The following is a 22,214-nucleotide window of genomic DNA, read 5'->3' as shown; positions in this document are numbered from 1 at the left end:
ACTAGGCCCCCCTAACCCCCTGCATACACCCCCCAAGTTTTCTCATCGGATCTCGACGAATTACAAAATTGACCATAAATAGAAGTGGGGTGGACATGTCCACCCCAGTCCCCCCCCGTGGCGCCGCTACTGCTCAGGCTCCAAACAACATGCCTTGGAATGGCGCGTAATTTAATCAAGTCAATTAAGTTTCATGTAACAACGAACTCCACAGGCCACAAAGAATTAAAGCTCATTGATTTCGACTGCGCTCGCTATCATTAACTGACAAGAAGAATATTCATCGTTTTATGAATGCTGATGCTTCGCTGCCCGAAATCTAGTACTTGTGCATTCTAATTGAGTTTTTAGCAAATGCTAACTTTTTGCTTTTATAAAATGAAAAGATTTTTTCAAATAGCTAGTTAACGCTCTGATGCTTGTCACGCAAAACTGCTGTTGTCTTAAAAAAGAAACCACTGATGAGTTCCTCGCTTGACAGAATTGCTGTGTCATCGTAAACCTGAGTATACTTGCATAATGTTGTCCATGGTGACATTGCACTTTCTTACAAAATGTACATACGGCTAAATGTAAAAGAAAAATATCCAGATTGATCAGCTTTTGTTGATATCTGAACTAATCCTATATGCAGAGTTGCAAATAATCTTATTGAAAGATTTTAATTCAAACATTGTTGTTTAATCTAGTGCTATGGAGAAACCCCTACATCGGTAAAGTCTAAAAAAAATCACTTTTTTAGGCTTAGGCTTAATCTTGCGGAAGCTGACTTTAAAAGTTTACTTAAGCACATTCAATCTGGTACTGCATTTCGTCACAATTGTCAGATCAATGACATGTTACAAGCGCGATCTTGCACCAACCCAGTGACCCTCGTTGTCACATGGTTTAGAATAAATTAACACAGCTTTTATTTTCCTGAGTTTAAATATTTACTAGCTGTCCTTTTGATCAACGACTTTCCACAAGTCCCGTTGGTCTACTACCTGTTGATTTAGCATTGAAAGTGCACAAGCGGTCCCAGATGAGTTCCTGAGTTCAAAAATTATCCAATCATGCATGAAATCAAAGTTCACATGCATCATTGAGACTACGCTGACCGTTTAACGCTGTTGGGTAGGGTAGCTATACTTAACAATTTTTGTGAAAGCCAGTAAAACTTCCAAGCAATCAACCAATAAGTGAACGTTCCGCCGTTGCTAGCGTGGCCGAGAGGGTTAGGGTAGAGACAGTACATTACGGGACGCGCAACTCCGTTGTTCCGCCAACATTAAAAGGGTCGGATGCCAATGTGACATTTTTTACGCTTTGCTGCGGGCTTGCTTTTAACTATAAACATGAAATTACTTTAAAACCAACTCCACTCTTCTTACAGAACCTATAAAAAGTACATTATTTTGCAAATAAATAAAAAAACATAACCCTTCTAGTGTTGTGGAAAAGCCAAAAGCGGATGTAGTTTCGCATTCCCATGATCTACGATGCCTAATTAGGGCTAGGGAATGCATTTCGGTGACGTGCGATCAATTCCCACCCTTGCCATAACACCTTTTTCTTATGTAATTACCAAACAAAGTTTAAAGCAAGGATCAACTTTCTGGCTGAGTGCCAGAAGGGTCACAATTGGATGGCAACCACTTAAATATGTTCTGATTGGTTGAGGGTGTCATTGGGTCTTACTGAGAATTGACATGTTAACGTGGCTACCGTTGAGTAGTTTACTATAAACAATCGAAAGCTCTGGTTCGATGTTGGAAAGGGTGCCAGTTTGACAACGGTCAAGAGCGTGTGTCTGTGTTATTGGCAAAACACTTATTGGCATGCTTGAAAATGAGCATGAAGCTTCCTTTGTTGCCTTCCTGCTCATTTAATCTAAATTTTAGGCGTAAGCTTGGATACGACAAAAAACAGTCCAGAAATTGGTTGGTTGGTTTTGAATCTATATCCTTCGACTGACAAAGCCTTGATAGGTTATTTCTGGTAAATAATTTCAAAATACCCTTTCGCCACTAATGATCAGCTTGAAAACTGCATTGCTACGGTTGACCACAAATTTATCTGATGCAGCAATGTGTTACCCTAAAGATTAAGTTATCATCAAGTCAAGACCTTAAAATGGCAATTGCCACGATCTACAAAACAAACAGCCTACTTCGTAGCTACAATTCTTAATCGCTTTGAAGTTCTGTTACTCACGTCCATAAATTCCTTGAGTAACCCCGAAGGCAGTGCAGTAGAACATGGAATGTTTTAAGCCTGGTAAAGAAATTATGCTAAAATGAGCAGTAGCAGGTTTTGAGGGAGTATTTTTTTCACGTAATTTCCCATCCAAACCAAGAAAAAGCATGCAACAGTGCTGTTCACTTTGGCAAGAATTCGCTTTTTCTCTTCGCTTGCTCAAAGGCATCAACTTCAATGATCGACATGTTTTTAGCAGGAGATGATATAAAAGGCTAGAAAAAAATGTTATTATTTTCTCGAAAGTTGAAAAAATAATGACATGCTCAAAAGTAAATTAAATTGCTCATTCAACTAGTTAAAAATTACGTTTACTTATTCCAGTGTTAGTAGAAGTATGAGGTGAAATGGGCTTTGTATTCTTCAAGGAAACATGGTGACGCTTCAAACGAATTTTCGAAATTTTACGGAAAAACTATATGACATTTGACTGTAGGCTACAAGACTATAGGCCTACGGTACTGTAAAACTTAAGAAAAAATTAAGTTATTAAAATCTTTCTGTGGTTATGAAAAAATTTTTTAAATCTTTACACTTTAGGTTAAACCAAACTTCATATCTTTTCCTTACATACAAATTGACTTTCATTTAATTTGGTCTTTTACAAAGTGTGCTCCCAGCAAAAAAGTTATTCGGCCAGAAAATACCCAAACATTTATCAAAACAAGGTTACATTCGTCATAATTTTCAGATCTTTTAACAAACTTTTATTTTTCAGACTTCAATTCTTGCATTGTTCATTTTATCTTACATTTGTTTACATGTTTGAAACTCTAATGCACCCCTGAAAACAGGTTTTTGTTGATCCGTTACTGAAATTAGGTGCAAACCGTCGATCTATATCAGCAATTTTTTCTCAACTGGAAACTACCCAAATAGTGCAGCGGGTTATCATAACCATTGCGCAAATTATGACTAAAGCATGAAATTTTCACCAGTGTTAGTACCCTACATACCATAAGGTTCATTTTAAGATCGGGAGGTAAGTCAGATTTGACCTCTGATGACCTTGAGAGGTCAATGACCTAAACATGACCTAAATTACAGTTTTTCACGATTCTGGTGCAGTAGGCTATGTCATTATTTAAAAGACATTTTATGATAGTTATTAAAGCATGAAATTTTTACCAGCGTTAGTAGGCTACATAATTTTATAAGGTTCATTTTAAGATCGAGAAGTAAGTCAGATTTGACCTCTGATGACCTTGAGAAGTCAATGACCTAAATTACAGTTTTTCACGATTCTGGTGCAGTTTGTTTGTCTCGGGAATTATTTGAAAGACGTATCATGATAAATTGCTGCAGTGTAATGTGTACATTACACAGAGGCTATATAAAACCTTAAAGTACAGTGAGGCCAGGCGCGGCCTCAGACGCATTACATACAGGTAATGAAATACAGACGAATTATCCATATTGCCGCATAAATTTCGAGGTGTGTCATCGCAGCTAACCAGTCTCCCGAACATGCACACAATGCAGTGCACTTCAGTGCAGCCTTGGTGCACTGGCTGCGGCAGGTACACCCCTTGTTGCAGTTGCAGTGGATCAACTCTTGGCAAGATTTTGATGCCTCTGGCATTGTCTTTCAGAGAGGCTGCCACTAATAAGCCTCCTTTGTCCAGCTCGTCAGATGGGCTCTAAATCTTGGGATTCAGGACCAGTGTTTGGTTCCAGCAGTTAGCCTGGAAAGATGCCCGCTTGATGTGTTGCTAGAGTGCTGCCTGCGTAGGAGGGATGTTTTCTAGAGCCGTCGACTGGTGTGCGAAGAGCTGTTTCCAAGCGTCGTTCACTTCCGTGATGTCGCTGGTGCGGTCATACATCAGCACAACGAAGCACTCCAAAAGTGGCATTGACTCCTCACTGACATCACTTCGCATGCGTAGTAGTTCTTCGAAGGCACCAGTCACCTCTGGGAAAACTGTCCAAATCTTCCAGACAGTCTTCTACCCTCTGCCAGCGAACAAATGAAAAGCATTCTCCGTAGCAATTTTGCAAAATGTACAGAGGTTGCTTCTGAGGTGCGCTTAAGGAAATGTATTTGCGCCACCTAGCGGTTCATGCAAACACTTCTGAGAAAAATTATACCTCTTGGCTTGAGTTAACTTGCAAGGGTAGTCTAATAGTGCTCAAGAAAAAACGAATTATTATTTCGATTCCATGGATTGAAATATAGACCAAGTACGGTAATTAAGTAAGACTCTATTTCAAAGCCAAAGATTGAGTATAGTGAAAATTTTATTTTCTTATTCAGGGGCGCCGGAAGCGGAGGGCAGATGCCCCCCTATCCCCCATTTTTCTGTGGATGGGGGGCAGGTGGAGCAATGGTGCCCTTTAGAGGTGATGTAAGCTACTGCACATTTTGCAATATAACAATTTCTGCTTTTCGCTTTTAGCCTAATTATAATCTTTCATCTTTGCCTCAAAATAATATTCACGACAAAAAATTCTATATCACAGTAGGTTACATCATTATAATATAGCATGATGCTCTTCCATCCCACGGCTCTTTGTATACCGGAGCGGACACTTGTATCATTACTCGATAATGAGCTGATAGATGAACATTATCGCTATATTTTATCTTTGCAATTTAAAAAAAATTGGCCTGTCAACTACAAAAGTGCCCTTTTTTTCATAATTCTCCTCCCCCAGTCAAAAATCGTTCTGGCGCCCCTGTTCTCATTCCCCAAAGCTCAGTAACTGAGTATGGAACTTTTACCTGTCTAAATATCGTGGTTTACATTTAAATAGTCTTTAGCTGTATTTTGTTTCATTTGATAACTAAAAGCAAAAACGCATGCTTTAACTGTTAACTTATTAAGCTATCAGTTATAACTTTCATCAGAAGCCGCTCACGCTTCATATCCCACCTTTACTATCGGATTTAGGATCCTTTGCCATTGGTACAAGGCACGCATGTGCTTTCTAAATCATCAAAGTACGGTAGTAGAAAATTGGTCATGTGTTCTTTAAAAACTGTAATTCTACATATTTTGAAGTAAAAACGTTGTCACTCAACCAGTAGCAAGTAATTTAACCTTTTTTAAGTGTTAGTAGAGATATGGTAGCTTATGAGATTGATTAACCATATACATTCATTATGAGGGAAGATGGGAGCCTAACACCTTGGACGAATTTTGAAATTTTACTGCTGCGCTACATGAAATTATGAAAAGTAATCCAGACCAACAGTTTGTGGTCTTTGTGTTGCAAATTCACTGAGTGAAATAACACCCAATAACATTTGCAGCTTTCCAGAAAATATTTAAATGCCAAAATATATTTGTAGCTTATTGTCCCGAGTTCCAAGTCTATTTCCATTCAAACTGTGGCAACCTTTTTCTAATGAACACACTAAAAAGCTACAAAATTAAATGATTAACTTCCTTCTGTCGTCATTAAAACAACTGATTTAAAGCTCAACTGAACATTTCAAGCAAAACTTGAACTTTAACTTCTACAGAAATCTATAGCTTTAATTAAATAATTTGACCTAGGTTGAAATACAAAGTGTGCGACTGTGCGTCTTATTTAGGCCTACGGTCAGGGCCGGATTTATACCATGAGAGGCCCTAGGCTATTCCATTTCTGAGGCCCCTCCCTATTTTTGAGCTCAGAAATTCTCTTTAAACAACATCACATGTCATTGCTTAATGTTAAAAACATGAGTGCATTAAACTCTTCGTTCTTTTCATTATCCACATTCATGGGTGCAAATTTTTAATTAAAAGAATAAAAATTTAGTTAAGGCAGTTTTGCTTTTAATCTTAATATCTCTGATCAAACAACCGTCACAATAATTGTAAAGTTGATTTACGAGCAGTGGCGTAGCCAGGAATTTTGAAAGGGGAGGTTTTGACGGCGTATTCCGTATTCGCGTAAAACGACATCCAGCAACGGGGTTCTGGGGGGCCTCTCCCAGAAAATTTTGAAAAATTACCTTGAATTTGGTGCATTCTGAGAGCATCTTCAACAAAAATGTGGGTATGAATATTCCTGTAAAATGGTACCGTCCGGTGGCATGGCAAAAGGATAAGATCATGTTTTCTTCGGCATTTTTCGGAAATAAAATTAAGTTTCTATGTTTTCTTGTTGCTAATTCCTGACTGAGATATTTGAATGTTTGGTATTGGCAAAACTCGCTCTTTTAATGCAGTTTCTTTTAAAATTAGGCAAACTTTGTTTTAGAGACATAAAGAGACTGAAAGCATCATTCTCAATATCGTGACGTCACATGCGTGCCAAAGGGGGGTTGAAACCCCCAACCTCCCCCCCCCCCTAGCTACGCCACTGTTTACGAGGACATAAGAAATAGTTACAGCCATCAAATAGAGTAAGACTAGGCTACCAAATTTTTTTTTTAACTTTTGTCAAAGCAAAATCATGCAACTTGAGACATTGTCGATCTCAGTTTATTTTTGATGCTTTTGAGCCTTGAGAAAGATCTCTCTCCTGAGCAGTTAGTGACCATTAGGCTTAGAAACAGTCTTAATATTGCTTCCACATATTGAAAGGCAGTGTTAATTTTTTCCTTGCACATAGAAGTTCATCAGTAAGTTTCGGGACTCGGGTCAACATCTTCCGGATACTCTTCCTTTAAAAGTTTTAAACCTTGGTTGTCCATTTTCAGTTTTAGCCAAAACTCTGGTGGACTAAGGTTATCACTATCATGCAGAGCATTGCACGCTTGAGGCAAAGCTCCCTATTCTTCTTGCAAATCATCTAAATTTTCTTCGTTAACAACAGAAGGAAAGTTGATGCCGCCAGTCTCAAAATTAAAAAAAAAACACTAGATTCTCCGAGAAAACCACTAGATTATTTCATACTGTTTTTTGCAGAGAAGACTGCGGCACTTTAACATAGAAGCTTCCAGCAGAAAGCGCGCAATAATTGCCTTTATTATGATGCAAACGAGTAACGACGTAATAATGACTGTGTGCAACTTGTGTATAGAATTTTCTACTCTGAAAAGCTTGATATATATAGGTACTTTAGGTAGGGTTTAAACTTGTCAAGTTTTTAAAAGAATTACAAACTTTGAAATCGAATTTCGAGACCCCTGGACGTTGAGGCCCTAGGCTTCAGCCTGCCTAGCCTATTGGTAAATCCGGCCCTGCCTACGGTACTAGCCTAATATCTTGAAAAGCAAACATGCATAACCTATAATCCACAGCATGGGTGGCATTGAGCAATGTTTTTTTTATAATATTCCTAGCTTTTTAAGGTTAGCTTATAAATGTTCAAAACAAAACCATTTCAAAATGAAACAAAATTTAGTTTTGATTGGACAGTATGGACACACATTTTCTTTTCTTGGTCATGATAACTTATTGTTATCAAGATTGATTGTGGGAACCTTTATTTTCAGACCGAGGAATTTTCTTTGTCAGCTTATTCCTGGCAGCTTGCACGCACTTGTAGAGGCTTAAACTTCTTACACATGCCTGGTTTCTGAGGCTGACAGAGTAAAGTTTCTGCTGTTGATGTGTTGCCGTCTGCAGATGATTCCATCCACTAGGTGCCCTTGAAGGAAAAGCTACCTTGAAGTTCGTTGCTCTTGCTCACACCCCGAAAGTTCAACTGTCGTTCCGTGATGTTGACTTTTTTTCTCAAAGTTAAGCTGCTGGTAAAAAATCACAAAGGGAAGATGTTGCTGTCGACTTCGGAACTTGGCGTCGCACTGAAGGTTAATTATAGCTGCAGGTAAGCTGAAACCTTATCAGGGTTTACGCAGAAAAAAGTGAATATCAATAAGTCTTTTCAATTGCGGAAAAATCCCGAAAGTGGTAGCTGAATTCACTGGCAAGGAGGGACCAGCTGAGTGGTTTTGCCAGCTCTGGTATAAGTAGATCTGAGATCGACTGCAGGTCGGGTCAAACCAAAAACTTTAAAAACGATACAGATTGTACTTTTTCTTGCATAACGCAGTGAGAATAAGTCTGGTAATATAGTGATGACATCGTAAACTTGATATAAAATGAAAAATGAGCCCTGTCCCTAAAAGACCATAGCAGTTCTAGAGTGACAGTAATTAAAACCATAACATTATTAATATTATTATTATTGCCGGCAAGGAAATAAATGAATGCTCGCCTATCACTCAGTGTTATACTCTTCAGGACTAGAAGAGTTGATTTCGCAATTATAACGTTATAATGATTCTAACTTTTCTTGCGGCTTTTCTCTTGTCTCTGAGAAAAAATGCTGTCTTTAATTATTATTTTTTAAATACAAGTTGAATTGGTATGATTGCTGTGTCTGCAGACCAAAAATAACACATTGTAAAACAACAAGCTCGAGCCATACAAAAAAAGTATCGCAGGCCGGACTTTGGACACCCCTGTTTTTTAGAAAAAAATTGCAACTAAACATCTGAAATCAACTCAAACAACAATACGTCAAACCATTTACGTACAAAATCAATGTTTGTGGGAAATGTTGTTGCTGTAAGGCTACCCCTACCACTCTACCAGTATGCGAGGCAACGAGCAAGAAGTGTCCGAAACACGTAGCTCTGCTTTGGCATCCAGCCAATTTTTTGCTTTGTTTATTAGAAGCTAGATATGAAAACTACTTATCATAAAAGGGGCTGGTAAAGAGTTGACATAATCACCATCAATTTTAATGTTATGAAAGTTAAACATGAGTATTAATTGGTTTCCAAGAGCTATCCAGAATTGTGACAGTGTTTTTTTCGTCTAGTCTAAAAAGTAGAATCACAACATAAGCTACTTTGCTTCAATCAGACTTCTCTTCAACATCGATATGTGATTGTTGATTTAAATTTTAAAACCTTCAATATTGAGGCTCTTGATGTCCCACAAAATCATGATTAAAATTGTGAGCCAACTCTTTTAAGTGTTGACCCACAATGCTCAGTAGCTAATTCCTTTAATTTTTTCCAATTGCAGCTTCATTTCAGCAGCATTTTACCACTGCAAATTGGCTTTTAGTGTACGGTACTTTTGCCAATTCCTAACTTATCTCTAAAAAACGTCATCCAATTCCACAGGGTTGCGTTCCCACAACTTTCTACATAGTCTTTAAAAAATAAAATGCTTGCTCTCCCAAACACCGCTTCTGGTAGATTTCCATTAAGGCTTACAGGCCTTATCCCTAGCAATTCAAAATTTCTCCCACTCCAAACTTTATCCACAACGACCTTACATTCTCAAATTATGGACAAAATTCCCTATTTGGCAACATTGTATTCCAAAACTTTTTGAAAGTTGCATGCAGATTATGATATTTTAAGAGACTGTCCTCTTTAAAAAAAAATGAATACTCCTCCGAGGACACTCAAAATGCTCTAATATCCTCTTTTTGGCATTTTGAGTTTTCTTGTTTATATTTTCAACTTGATATTTTTTTAAATTTTATTATTAGCTTATGTGACTTTCTGTCGATGGCTTGTAGGCTACCGGTATTTTATGTGCAAAACTTTTCTGTTCCAATGTAACATACTGATTCATAGATATTATACCAAAAGTTGGTGCACCCTGTTAAACTGCTATTGTAACCAATGTTAGACGTTCATTGTAAAATATAAACGCCATTGTATTGTAGTTATCGTAGTAGGCTAATGTCGGTCAGTAGTGATCAAGTGCAAGCAGAGCGGCAAGACCACTTGTGTGGAAATTTCCTCATTTGAGAAAAATTGATCAACAAAGTTATGATAAAATAAATTTGTGATGAAATTAGGAAAATCGTGAAATCAAAAAATGAGTGAATCACGAAGAAATATAACATTGAAAAAACGGCAAAATGCAAAAAAATTGCAAAGCAGATTATTGTATGCATATTTGATGGTTCTCACACTTTTGCAAAAAAAATTATTCTTTTACCCAAGTACGTTTGGTATTGATTCAACGCTTGTAGACGTTGCTGATTACAAACTTCAGTTTAGCTTGTTTGTCCCCTGAAACGAATCGAAAAGAATGTCCAGCAGTGCACTATGCCTAACATCTAACCTAATGCAAAAATAAATCGTGGCATGGAGTCATGGACACTTCCAGCTTATTTAAATGCAAACAGAAAGCATTATAGGCTATCCATGATACAGCCGCACAATGGTGCAAGTAAATAAACAGCATTTTAGTTAAGTCCGTATGTAGCATCACTTTAGCTGCCAGCGTTTTGAAAAAGTGAGAGAAGTTCTCCTCTTTCTCTGGTTGCCATGGTAATGAAAAAATGGGTTGCCAAAGTATTGAAACGCACTTTGAAATTTTGGAGCAAATCGGTGTTGCAATTGATCGTCGAAATGACCATTGCATTTACAAGCGCGCCAGTCAGCAAAACAGTTTTTTTTTGCATTGAATCAACCTGTTCAGACGTGAAATCAATGTAAAAAAAACGATAGGCCGAGTGATTCAACGTATTCAAACATTGAATCAATGTAAATACGAACTGTTAGGCTAATTCGCTTCTTTGAACAAATCGAATGGCTTTTGTAAATATTTCTCAGTTGCAACTTATACCTGGTCAGCAAAAGTTCCTTTTTTACACGATTTCAACGTCTGGCGACGATGAAACGATGTAACGATGTAAAAATGACAATTTTTGCTGGCCGGTAGCTAGGCTACTGTAGTGTACGGTACCGAAGTTTAACTTAACCAACTAGGCGATTGCAAACATATTTCCTTTCGATGAAACCTATAGGCTACCACGTTTGGTTTGCCTTTACATTACATTCAAAAGTTTTGTTGACATCATAGCATAGTCATAGCCTATATTCATAAGAAAATGCTTGCTTGGATTTTTTTAGCGACTAGAGTTAGATAGCCTACAGGACTTCTAGCTAGTACCAGTAAGCAGTCTAGTCTAGTGACTCTAAATGAATAGGTAAATTAGTCTAAACGTTAAACAATAATAGAATATTTCAATTACCTTGCTGCATAAAAAGTAAGCTCTTTTACATGACCTATGTGCATTGATCAATATACTAGTAGCCTGGCATCATGATCCCAGTCTAAGAATTTCTAGACCTCGAAGTCATTGCTGAGTTTCAAGCTTTGTTCACACTGATTGGTGTTTTGACTTTTATTTAATTTTAAGAATTTGGCGGGGAAATGGGTTAAAAATCGTTTTTTTTGGTTTAAAATTGAAGCAACCTGTCAGGCCCCCAGACTGGCAACACATTAGGATTTTTGGGGCATTGTGACGTCATGTGACGTTAAATTACATCACAATTGCACGAGCTAACTCGTTTCCATGGCTGTTTAATGTGTGTAGACTACTGTTTCAATCATATCTTTTCCAAGTAGCTTAATTATATAATTTTGTTAAGCTGGCCATTCCTTGCTGAGCAAAATTAAGGCATAGCAACCTAGAGATGCAATCTGATTTGTAACATTTTGTAGATTTTGGCGATAGTTGCTGTATGACTGAAATTTTCTTAAAGTCATTTTTTCCCACATTTTGCGGACTTAATGTATTTTGTAAAAGCTTTTTGTTACCTTAGGGAAGCAGTAACAAATAAGAGAAAGTAGGTAAGTTAAAAAAAGTTCGGTCGGGCTGTAAACAAGTGGCTAACAGTATGACTTGGACTGAGATCTTTGCTTTTCTAATGCTTATGATGTAGAGACTCATTGTGTCATCTGGAAAAGGGAGTAGGCTAACTAAAGCAAATGTTGAAATATGATTTCCGAAAATTTCAATCACACAGTCACCAAAAGTAGAAAAATCTGGAAAACAGGCTGTATCTCTGGGTAGCCATGAATAAGGGAGATGCAAAATGTTTATGGGCGAAATCTGACAAATAAATTTGTCTTGATTTTTTTCCATCTGTTTTTTGCTGCTTGCTGCGTGTATAGTAGCCTACTGTAAAAGAAGAAAAGATGTAAAGGATTCTTCGAACATAAAACTCTACTTGCATTTTGCTTGCTGGTGAAACATGTACTCTTTTTAAGCGATGAAAATATGGTAGGCCTAATTTATGATTAATAATTATAAACAGCTCTAAGTTTAGCTGATCAAAAAGTTAATTTTTATTATTAAAGTTTTATCATATCAACAAAGGCGAGATAATCAACGTCAGTTATACAATCGTGAATCTGTCAAGCGTAAAATGAGCTTCACAGTGACATAACCTCTGTGCAGTGCTCATGATTCCGTATTAAAATTAGCTTGGCAGAAAGTAAGATCTGTGCATACCCTGGGGCGGATCCAGCATGTAGTTTTAGGAGTCGGGCGATTGCAACAAACATAATGATTGAGTAGGTCTACATTAGTTCAACCTTGCAAAAACATCATGAATGCACTTACTTTTCTGTGTTTTGGGAATCGCCCCCCCCCCTCTTGGATCCGCTACTGTGCTTACAGGCAAAAAATTTACGCGGACCGGCGGTTGGGACCACTGGGTTATGGCATTATAATGACTCCCTTGGTCTTGCGTGCTCGCAGATGAGCAAGCAAGGCCGGACCACTCGCTGCTGGATATCATTAACTTTACTCCAGGATGATTTTATAAAGAGTAAAAGAGAGAGAAATAAAAACTTTATTCATTTGTAGCGAGAATCTATCGTACAATTATAAATAATACGAATAAAATAGCATTATTGCAATCAATATTCAATATACCACAATAGAGAGGAAACAGCGAAAGACTATATCAGCCATCGAGTCAGCTGCCTCAATCCCTATTACAGACCATTGTGAAACTCTTCAAAATTCAAAATAAAATAAAAAAAACTTCAAAATTCTAATCTTGGGTTTTATAATTCAGTCGCTGGATTTCAACTTTAGTAACCGACCAGATATCTTAATAACTTAAAAAACAATTAAAATTGCACTTAATGAATTGACCTAAAAAGCTTCAAAACAAGGCGTTTGGAATTCAACAGTTTCAACTTATCTGCAACTGTTGCGTCAGAATGGCGTAGCTCTTGTTACGTAAGATATCTACTATGAAACAAAGTAAAGCAATCTTCATGACAAAGCAAAAATAAGATTTGCTTGTCATAGGCATATCCGGTGCGCTGCTTGCTATCGCCAGCAGCCTATTTGATGAGTGGTATAAAATTACAGAAACATTGAATGAAAGCACTGTATCGGCTATTGTATGTGTTTCCCTAATACAGCAATTGCCAGGCTTGAGTAATTTTCAGTTGCCAGGTAGGCTACGATTTAGCTAAATGGTTTCACGTGTAGGCTAATGTTTGAGATAGCTTAGAATTTGCAGTGGCTTGTAGCCTACTAAATTAGGTATAGGCTATAGCACATAGTAGTTCCCAAACTTTTTTGAGCGCGACCCAAATCTAAGTTTGGTGAACATTTCTTGACCCAAGGCACAGACAACAGGTAGCCTGCAGACAATTTTAGTACTGTACTGAGTGTACTCTACCAATTTTTCAACCTATGGTTGCTATACAATACAGTAGACAAAACATCGACAACCTGACTGATTTTGTTTTCTTAGCTTAGGGTTAGGCCATTATGTTTAATCGTTCGATTGTATCCTATATGAAGGATGCTTTTATAACATTTCATCCTTGATAACATGGAGAAACCAGCAAAGAGGTTGAGACACCGAGGTCCATTTCATTACCTATACCGGTAACCAGTTGTAGGGTGGTCTACTACAGCTCGACTTGCTCAGAGGCTAAGTAAAAGCGCTGGATTCATTGCTGAGTCAAACTGGCTTCTATTTTGTGCCGTTTCTTAGTATTTAAAAATACGCTTTTTCGCATGCTCCTGGTGCTTTATCTACGAATCTCTGTTTGACTTCTTCTTCAAGGATTCGTTTGACATTTCATAGCACAACTACAATAGAGCTTTACAGCACCAGGATCGCAGATGAAAATGAACTTCAATTTCAAAAAAATAGTTCAAAAGTATTGCATTGTGAACATACAGTAGGCTATAATTCACGTTTGCTGTGACTTTGAAGGAAGTGACTAGAATGCCGACAAAACTGTTTATTGAAGCAGTGATTGATTTTGATAAGAGAAGCCAAATAAATACGTATGATACAAAAATCTGGTCGATGTTGGGATTAAAACAACTTGATAAAAGAAACAACAAAGTTCATTAATAAATAGATTTGCAACAGTCTCATTTTGGCAGATTTGGGTCGTCCCTGCACGGCCCATAGCTTGGGAGTCATTGTTATAGCAGAAACTACTGTAGCCTAAGCTTGTGATTTTACCTTTAAAACAAAAACTATTGATGTTGAATAATCGCAGAATTATGATGCTGCGTTGCGATAGTGCTATATTTTAAACTAGTTGTCCTGTTTTGGTATCATGCACCTTAAAACGTCTGCGTTTTGTCACTTTTATCTTTTTTTAGACCTCTGCTGTGTTTACCATGACTGTATTTTTTTTCGTTGTGATGGTCACAAACAAAAACAAACTGAACTACTGACTTAGTGCAACCAGTTGTCATTGTGAGGTAAAAATCATACTACTGTAACCAAGGGCATGGTGATGTTTTTTTAATCCTAGAGGCTAATTTTTGGCAAAGAAGCGAATAACTTAGCAGCTAAAGAATGAGTAGGGCTGTTTGAAACAAAGGCGTTTTCAAGGTAATGAAACTCTATTTCATAACTCCAGTTTCAAAACGAAATGATTGTTTTGAAAGAAATATCTCAAAACAAATCGAAATCAAGATATTCAAATTTGTGCCGACATTAAATTTCGTTTATTTTGACATAGTTTTGAAAGTTTTTTTCAAAGTTCTGCAAAGTGAACAATAAAAAAGGTTCTTTCAATTTAGTAATTTTTTTAGAAGCATCTAAAAGCACTGTTAAGAAATTTTCTTCCGCGTTAAAAAATTAGGCTTGAATGAATTTGGCGGAAGCTGTGATAACCGGTAGCCTACATACAATCCATTTGACACTTACAAGTATCTGTAATCCTGTATACTTTTCCATGCCAAAAATCATTATACAAAATCATATCCGAGACCCTCGAAACTTCTTGTTTTATTGATTGAATCGTTAAATACACAATGAATGGATCGAGCTTGTTGTGGTAACTCACTCAGTAGATTCCTAATAACGTCTCAATATTGATTTTTTTCTAATGTGTATTTTTGACCATATCTGTGTTAAATGTGCTTGTTTTGTCAGTATTTACGCAGCTCACAGAACGCAATTTCTCGTTAGATTTTCAGATAGCTTTTTGCATTATCATTAAAATGAATGAAGAGCCGCTGCTAAATGGAGATAAAAACAACAGAAACAACAACAATTCAACTAAAAAGGAAGAACCAAGTAACGGAACAGCCAACGGAAATTGTACTGTTACGGATTTTGAAGATGACGTCTATCAAGCATATGCTGGTGGTTGTTATCACTCAAAATATTGGCAAAGCTTACAAACCTTGAAACCCGTTCGATTCCCAAAGTGAGTGTAAATTTCAAACAGTTAGAGATAGATCATTAACGTACTTTAAATTGGGTTACTTTGCTGTGAATTACGTCCTGTAAGTCCTTATCGTTATTGATGTAGTGCATTTACTGTATTCATTTTCACTTGAACGTACGAAGTAGGCTGATGTCATTTGTAAGGGTATCATGAGAGAACCAGCTACGTCTGAACAAAGCAATTTCTTCCTCGAATAAACCACTCTGTCACTGTCAATTACCGAACATGGTTAAAATATGCGAGTTAGATGGCTATAAAACCAGACATGGGAAAGCTATTGCTATAGGAAAATCGAAAAACTGAAATTAGAAACGCAATATGCATTGGCGACGCAAGCTGACCTTAATTACGACTATATCTAATAAAGAATTTGTGTGAAGATGTCTTCACCACGAAATCAGACCATTGCTCAGCTGACACTGAAAGAACCCACTTGTTTGTCATCCCAGATGTCTCTCTTGCCCAGAAAACCGGCATTTGTAGTTAAATTACCACTGCACGGACTACAGAAAAGTTAAAGAGTTTCGAGAAAAAACCATATATACTATTACGAAACCATAGACAGACAATCGATAACAACTTAATAACATTGAATTGTATAATTCAAAATTAATACAGAAATGAAATAGATACATAATTTCGAATCTATTTCATTTCTGTATTAATTTTGAATTATGCAATTCAATGTTATTAAGTTGTTATCGATTGTCTGTCTATGGTTTTTAAAAAGTACCTCTCTACCAAAGCTATACTATTACGAAACATCACAACAGAGTTATGCCTTTCAGTAGCCTACTGGATTTGGCTACTTTAACAGCTGTTATTACATGTCGTGACACGAGGACCTCTGCTGAGTGTCAATCAACTGTGCTGTGTTGTGTAGTGTGTAACAGATAGCCGACTTTAGGCTGCACGTTTATATAACCGCAACATGATTGTTGGTCTACGTCTGCTGGATGGCTTAGGGAGAAAATGGCTTTAAAACATGCTACATTGTGCTAATTAATTACTAAAACAGGCAGTTATGAAAACGTTGCTTGTGACCTGCAGGACACAGTTGGCTTTCACCATTCACATAGTTAGTGATAGGTTACGAAAACTGCAAGGTTGACTTATCATTGACCTCATGTATGAAACCCTCGAAAGGGTAATGAAAGTATTAAGTAACAATTTTGATTTACGATATATTCAATTTAATGTCAAAGTACACTACTGCCATCTTTTCCCAGTGTCTTCTGACCTGTAAAATTCACTTGTAGCCTATTGTGGTACAAGACTCTTTTGACATTCCTTTTCCGTCCTAATTCACACGTCGTTGCTGATAGTTTATTTCGTTACAGTAAATTCAAAATATTTTTGATCTTTTTCCAAAAACTAATCAGTTAGTGAACTATAATTCAATTCATTAACTTTTTTATACCGAGTTTAATAATTTTTATTTTTCTAGTTTAAGATTGAATTCAACAAAAAAGACTGAGTTGTTCAATATGTTCAAGTTTGTTGCGACAGCTTTAATGCAGCAGCTGTATATTTTGCAGGAGAAAATTACCAGCAGCTGTGGACAATGCTGGGTTGTTTTCCTTCATCACGTTTTCTTGGCTATCCAAAGTCATTACAAGTAAAAAGACTGTAGAAATCGATGATTTGACAACTTTATCAAAATATGACTCAGCATCATTTACAACAGAAAGGTAGCTACTTAATACATGGCTAATTCATGAAATGTTTGCGTTTGTCATTTTGTATTGTTTCTAAGCATCACTATTTTGCGTCATGTATGAAAAGCTACCAATCTTAAACATAAACTACTGTTCAGTAACCAAGCGCAACTTTCACTTGACACCATTGGTTTGATTGTGGAAACTTTTATCCACGGACTGAGAAATCCTCTTTGGGAGCCTAATCCTGAGAGTTTTGCATATTTCTAGATGCGTGTTAAGGTGTGAAGCATTTTTGTTATTTTGTTGTTGTTGTTTTTTTATAAGGAAATTTTATGTAAGCCTATAGTTTTACTGTAATTTAAAAAAGTTAGTTTTATCTTTTTCAAAATTTGAGTTTGCTTTAAAACATATCTTTTGTTCATAAGCACTTCAAGTATAAACGGACAAGAATTCTACTTTTTAGTGAAAATTATCTAAAATTTACGTATTCAACGTTAATAGCCTATCTGTAACTTTATATCATAATACTGATATTTCTGTTTTATTGGTAACATAATGCATGAATAGAGCTGCAAGCGTTTAGATTTTTCCTTGTATTCTCTGGCTGTACAACAGCAGGCGGTTATATGCATGAATTATTGATCACCCTGCTAAAATGCTAATGTTCTGTTTTTTTTTTCGATTTACTGTTTGGTGAAGCAAAGGTCTTCATGTTAAACCTATTTCTTGAATGCCACAGTATATCAGGCTATGCCAAAATTTTAAAAAAGCAAGGTAGCAGTTTTCGTGGAATAAACTGGCTACAGCAGACGTAGGTTTAATGTCATTCTATGTTGAACTTGCAACGTTAATAATATCACGATTCCTGGGATATTAACGTTGTGTCGCAGGAAGGTTGTGTCATCGACTATTTTACTCAAATATCACATGACAGTCACACGACGAAGACATTTTCTGGGTTTGATTGACGATGTGTTTTGTCTTCATGAAGCTTGTTCAAAATGACGTGGAATTTTTGATACTACCAAACGTGACGTTTTTAATTGCATGGTAATATATTTAAAGATGGTTTCCGGGTAACTTGTATGCAACATGAACCTTCCATACAGCTGTAGAGCAAAAGTTGCGATCCAAAATCGTTTGTGTTTCAATGAGACCAACTGGGCATTACGATAAGTGATTGGATAACGCGCATGCGCATGACACCCGGTTAACCTGGGTATCACATCTGCCAATGCTTCTGCTCATAGTATAATCAATCAATCAATCATTTTATTTTTCGTCATTCACGCGTCCCGGACGAAAAAGATCCTAACTACAAAAATCGATATAGACCTACCAGCACGTTAATGAACAGGAAAAGGTGGCAAACCTTGAAAGGTTTAAAACGTGCCTGAAAGTAGTTAGCACGGCCACAAAACCCAAAAAACAAATAGCAAAAAATAAAACAAAAACAGAGAGAAGCACACATGTAGTAATGAATGACAGCCTAATAAAAAGTGTTGTGGATTGAATTTGCCAGTTGTAATATTGATGTGGATGAGCACTGAGCAGTCATAATAATAAAATAGGATGGAGAAAGAAAACCGGACATAAAAGAAAACCATCCTCAGGCAAAAGCCCGTTTCGATGTGGCCCAGGAGAGCAGGTGTTGAGCTCTTTCTATGGTCAGACTGCACATCACACAGTAGCCTAAGACGATTGAAGTTTGATATCCAGTTTAAGTTATTGTTGCTGACAAGGTTGCTGAAGCACAGGCGGCAATGGGAAATAAACTAGTCACTCTCTTCTCATTAGTCCTGGCAACCTTGTGCAGTAATACCTTTTTTTCATTCTCGATTCCCGGCAACCGAGTTTCCTGTCCAATTGGAAACTAAACAGTTTGATTCTGTGCATTACCTATTCGATCTGAAGGTATAATCAGACATAAAACGTTACTAAACCATATATGTTTAGCCATAACTTGCCCGTTTAATATCAGTTTTTTTTTAATGTCAATAACATTTTTTCCCTTGCGATATAATGACCTCGTCCTAATAGATGTACTAAACATCTTCTTAACCTACTGACAGTCGATAGGTGTAATTTGTATTTAATTTCCATGTGTTGGCTTGCGTTTAATTATTTTTTACTGTAAAAATCCTACAAATTATTTCGAGACCGTAATTTGTAGCCAACCAGTGCAAAGGTAATTACAGTAATGACGTACATAAGCCTTTTTGCCTAAGGTAAAAACAGCATTTCAAAAAACAAAGTTTGTTGTATCATAAGTCATAACACATCCACAAAACGCAATAGGAAAAGATATCAGATTTTAAGTCTAAACTATCTCAAAACCAATTCACTATGATCAGTTGCTAAAATTCATAAAATAAATATGTTTTTAACTAATGGTAATATGCGCGTATGTGTGGTTTATCACGACCCACTGTATTTTACATGTAGTAAGCTAAATACCATAAGTCTTGTTGTGCGTAATGGTATAAGTAAATACATGTATAAGGAAACAATTAAACATGCAAAGATGATTCAGCTCTGTATTTCTACCTGATTGATTGGGAGAATCTTTATCCTCGGACTGGGACAGCTGTTTTGTGAGCTTAATCCGGGGGGTTTTACATACTTGTAGAGGCTTTGAACCACTAACACAGGCCCGGTCGCAGTGAAGTTTGGGCTTGTTGTTGAAGTGATGCTGTAAATTATTCCATCCACTAAGTGACGCTGAATGTAGAGCAGTCCTTAAATGCGCTGTTCAAGTGCACTCCCTAGAAGACGAACCAGCCCCGCTTGAAAGTGCCGTTTCTTAATTCATGAAGTCTGACATTTACCCAGACAGCTAACCAATCGCTTTTTGCAATGTGAAAGGATTGCTTTGCTATATAGTGTATATGAGTACCGGTAGCTGAGCTGTCGAGGTGAAACTGTACTTGAAGTTCGTATATTAATTTATACAAATGCCATGCTTTGCAGGATAAAGAAATTATACGATGAAGACTCCAAAAAACATGGTGGAAAACCTTCTATAAAAAGAACAATATTTCGTTATGTAAGAACGCGAATGTTGGTGTCTTCCGTTGTGATGTGCATCGTGGCGATCGCCTCATTTGTTGGCCCGGTAAGAGCTTCTTGTTGATTGTTGCCTTTGGAAAGAGAAAACTTTCCATTTTATTGCTCAAGTTTTTGACTAAAATCGTCACAAACAGTTTCGCTTTGTCTCAACTGCACGCACCTTCAAAGCTCCTTATAAAAACAGGTTTTTATCAGGATATTTTTTCCGCTGCTCGGCCTACCATAAATAATACACATCGAATATCCTGTTGAAAACAATGATAAACCGCAGTACTTCTCTGTGGCGTACGGTGACCATTTTTTGAGTGCTCACTTTTATTGAGCAGGTTTTAAACACACACTAGGTTAGCAGTTTTCTCAATGGCTATTGTATTAAAATAATAGTTTATCGAATAACAATTCATTGAAATCTCGTGTGGAGCTCGTGTGGAGCCAAAATATCCAGTAGCCTTCTTGCAACACAGTAGCTTATAATGAGACAACATTTTTACGAGGTTAACAGAATCTATTGCAGAGTTTTGATTTCATACATATTATATTCACATTCAGATGGTGAGGCTCAAAATAAATTTGGAGCCATCAAGAAGGGGTGGCAGAGAATCTTTTTTTTTTTTTTCAATTCTAATCTACTACTCGGCTCATGCGATTTTGTTGGGGACGCAGGCCTGAAATCGAATTAAATTTTGTTCTTGATTGTGCGGCACAATATGCTGATCTGGCTATTACATCTTTGGTAAAGGACTGCGTTGTGGTCGAAGTGGAAAGCATTTTGGATTGATTGTTGCTGAATTTCATTAATGTTAAAAGGTAATTCAAACATATGATAAAATATTACACGGCGTAGGTCCAACTAGATACTATGAGCGGCTTTGTCCGAGTATCAGAAAATGATATTTTTATTTGCAGGCTATTTTGGTGAACAGGATAATTTCCTTTTCTGGTTTAGTATCTCCCACACTTGGCTATGGAATCGGGTTGGTTGTCGCATTGGCGCTTACTCAGCTTACCAGATCTCTAGCCTTTTCAGCTTACTGGGCTATAAATAACAGGTACCGTAGGCTATATAACCTATGTAAAACATAGGCTATTACTACTACCTTTCAAAAATTTGAAAATTTGCGTCGGACGAAAATAATTTTTTAATACTGTGTTAAATTTTTTCATATTCAAAACTAGATGTTGCCCTAAGTTAATTAATTAATATATTAAATAACTCGGTTGTTTGTTTTAGTTGTGCATTTATTCAGATGATCATTGGATAGCACACATGACCCTTCCAGAGTGTCGTACGTTAATATCTAGTGGTTTTTCGCGGATAAAAACACCGCATTAGCTTTATTAAATTCTTTTTTACAGAACTGCCATTAGAGCCCGTGGCGCTATGCTGGCATTAGTATTTGAAAAGATTGTTCGATTAAGAAGTTTGAGAAACAAGTCCACAGGAGAGGTAAGAATAACTCATCAGTTTTGCCGCCTGGTGTGGAGGGAAGTTGTGGGCATATCTCATGCTGTCTGGTAACATTTGGACTTGAAACTCTGCTGCAGGCTCTGTCGAATTTGAAGCAAACATTTTGATTGCTTAGCCCGTTGATGCACAAAATGATATTATAGTTCAATTTTTTTTCTTTAAAGAAACTTTTTGACTAAATGGATAAATTTTAGATCTAACCTACTAAGTTTTCCAACAAAACAAACATTTTGTTTCAACCTGGCAACACCGGTGTGCTTTGAGGCTTGTTTTCATAATCTTAGAGGCGCTGATTGCAATTTTTAACTATAAATAGGCCACAGGCTACCTGGAGATGGTAGCCATGTGCCAATTGTGCCATGGCTATACTAGTTTATAGTTTTTCTGTTTCATCCACCAAGACTAACT

At 36.9% G+C, this 22,214-nt stretch overlaps 2 protein-coding genes across 2 annotated transcripts in view; both read left to right on the top strand.

Annotated features, from left to right (window-relative positions):
• Window positions 1–22,214, top strand: part of LOC145781138 (solute carrier family 2, facilitated glucose transporter member 5-like) — a 177,474-nt gene that overhangs the window by 104,225 nt on the left and 51,035 nt on the right. The gene's annotated exons all lie outside the window — the stretch shown is intronic.
• Window positions 20,290–22,214, top strand: part of LOC145781439 (ATP-binding cassette sub-family C member 5-like) — a 29,384-nt gene continuing 27,459 nt past the window's right edge. The window contains exons 1-3 of the mRNA XM_082593221.1: window positions 20,290–20,384; window positions 21,245–21,387; window positions 21,695–21,785. Coding sequence (XP_082449347.1) covers window positions 20,328–20,384; window positions 21,245–21,387; window positions 21,695–21,785 — 291 coding nt within the window. The 5' untranslated portion in view covers window positions 20,290–20,327. The remainder of the gene's footprint in view (window positions 20,385–21,244; window positions 21,388–21,694; window positions 21,786–22,214) is intronic.

Source organism: Aplidium turbinatum, chromosome 12, assembly GCF_918807975.1.
Source record: "Aplidium turbinatum chromosome 12, kaAplTurb1.1, whole genome shotgun sequence".
NCBI classification, from domain to species: Eukaryota; Metazoa; Chordata; class Ascidiacea; order Aplousobranchia; family Polyclinidae; genus Aplidium; species Aplidium turbinatum.
This window is presented reverse-complemented; position numbering and strand designations above follow the sequence as displayed.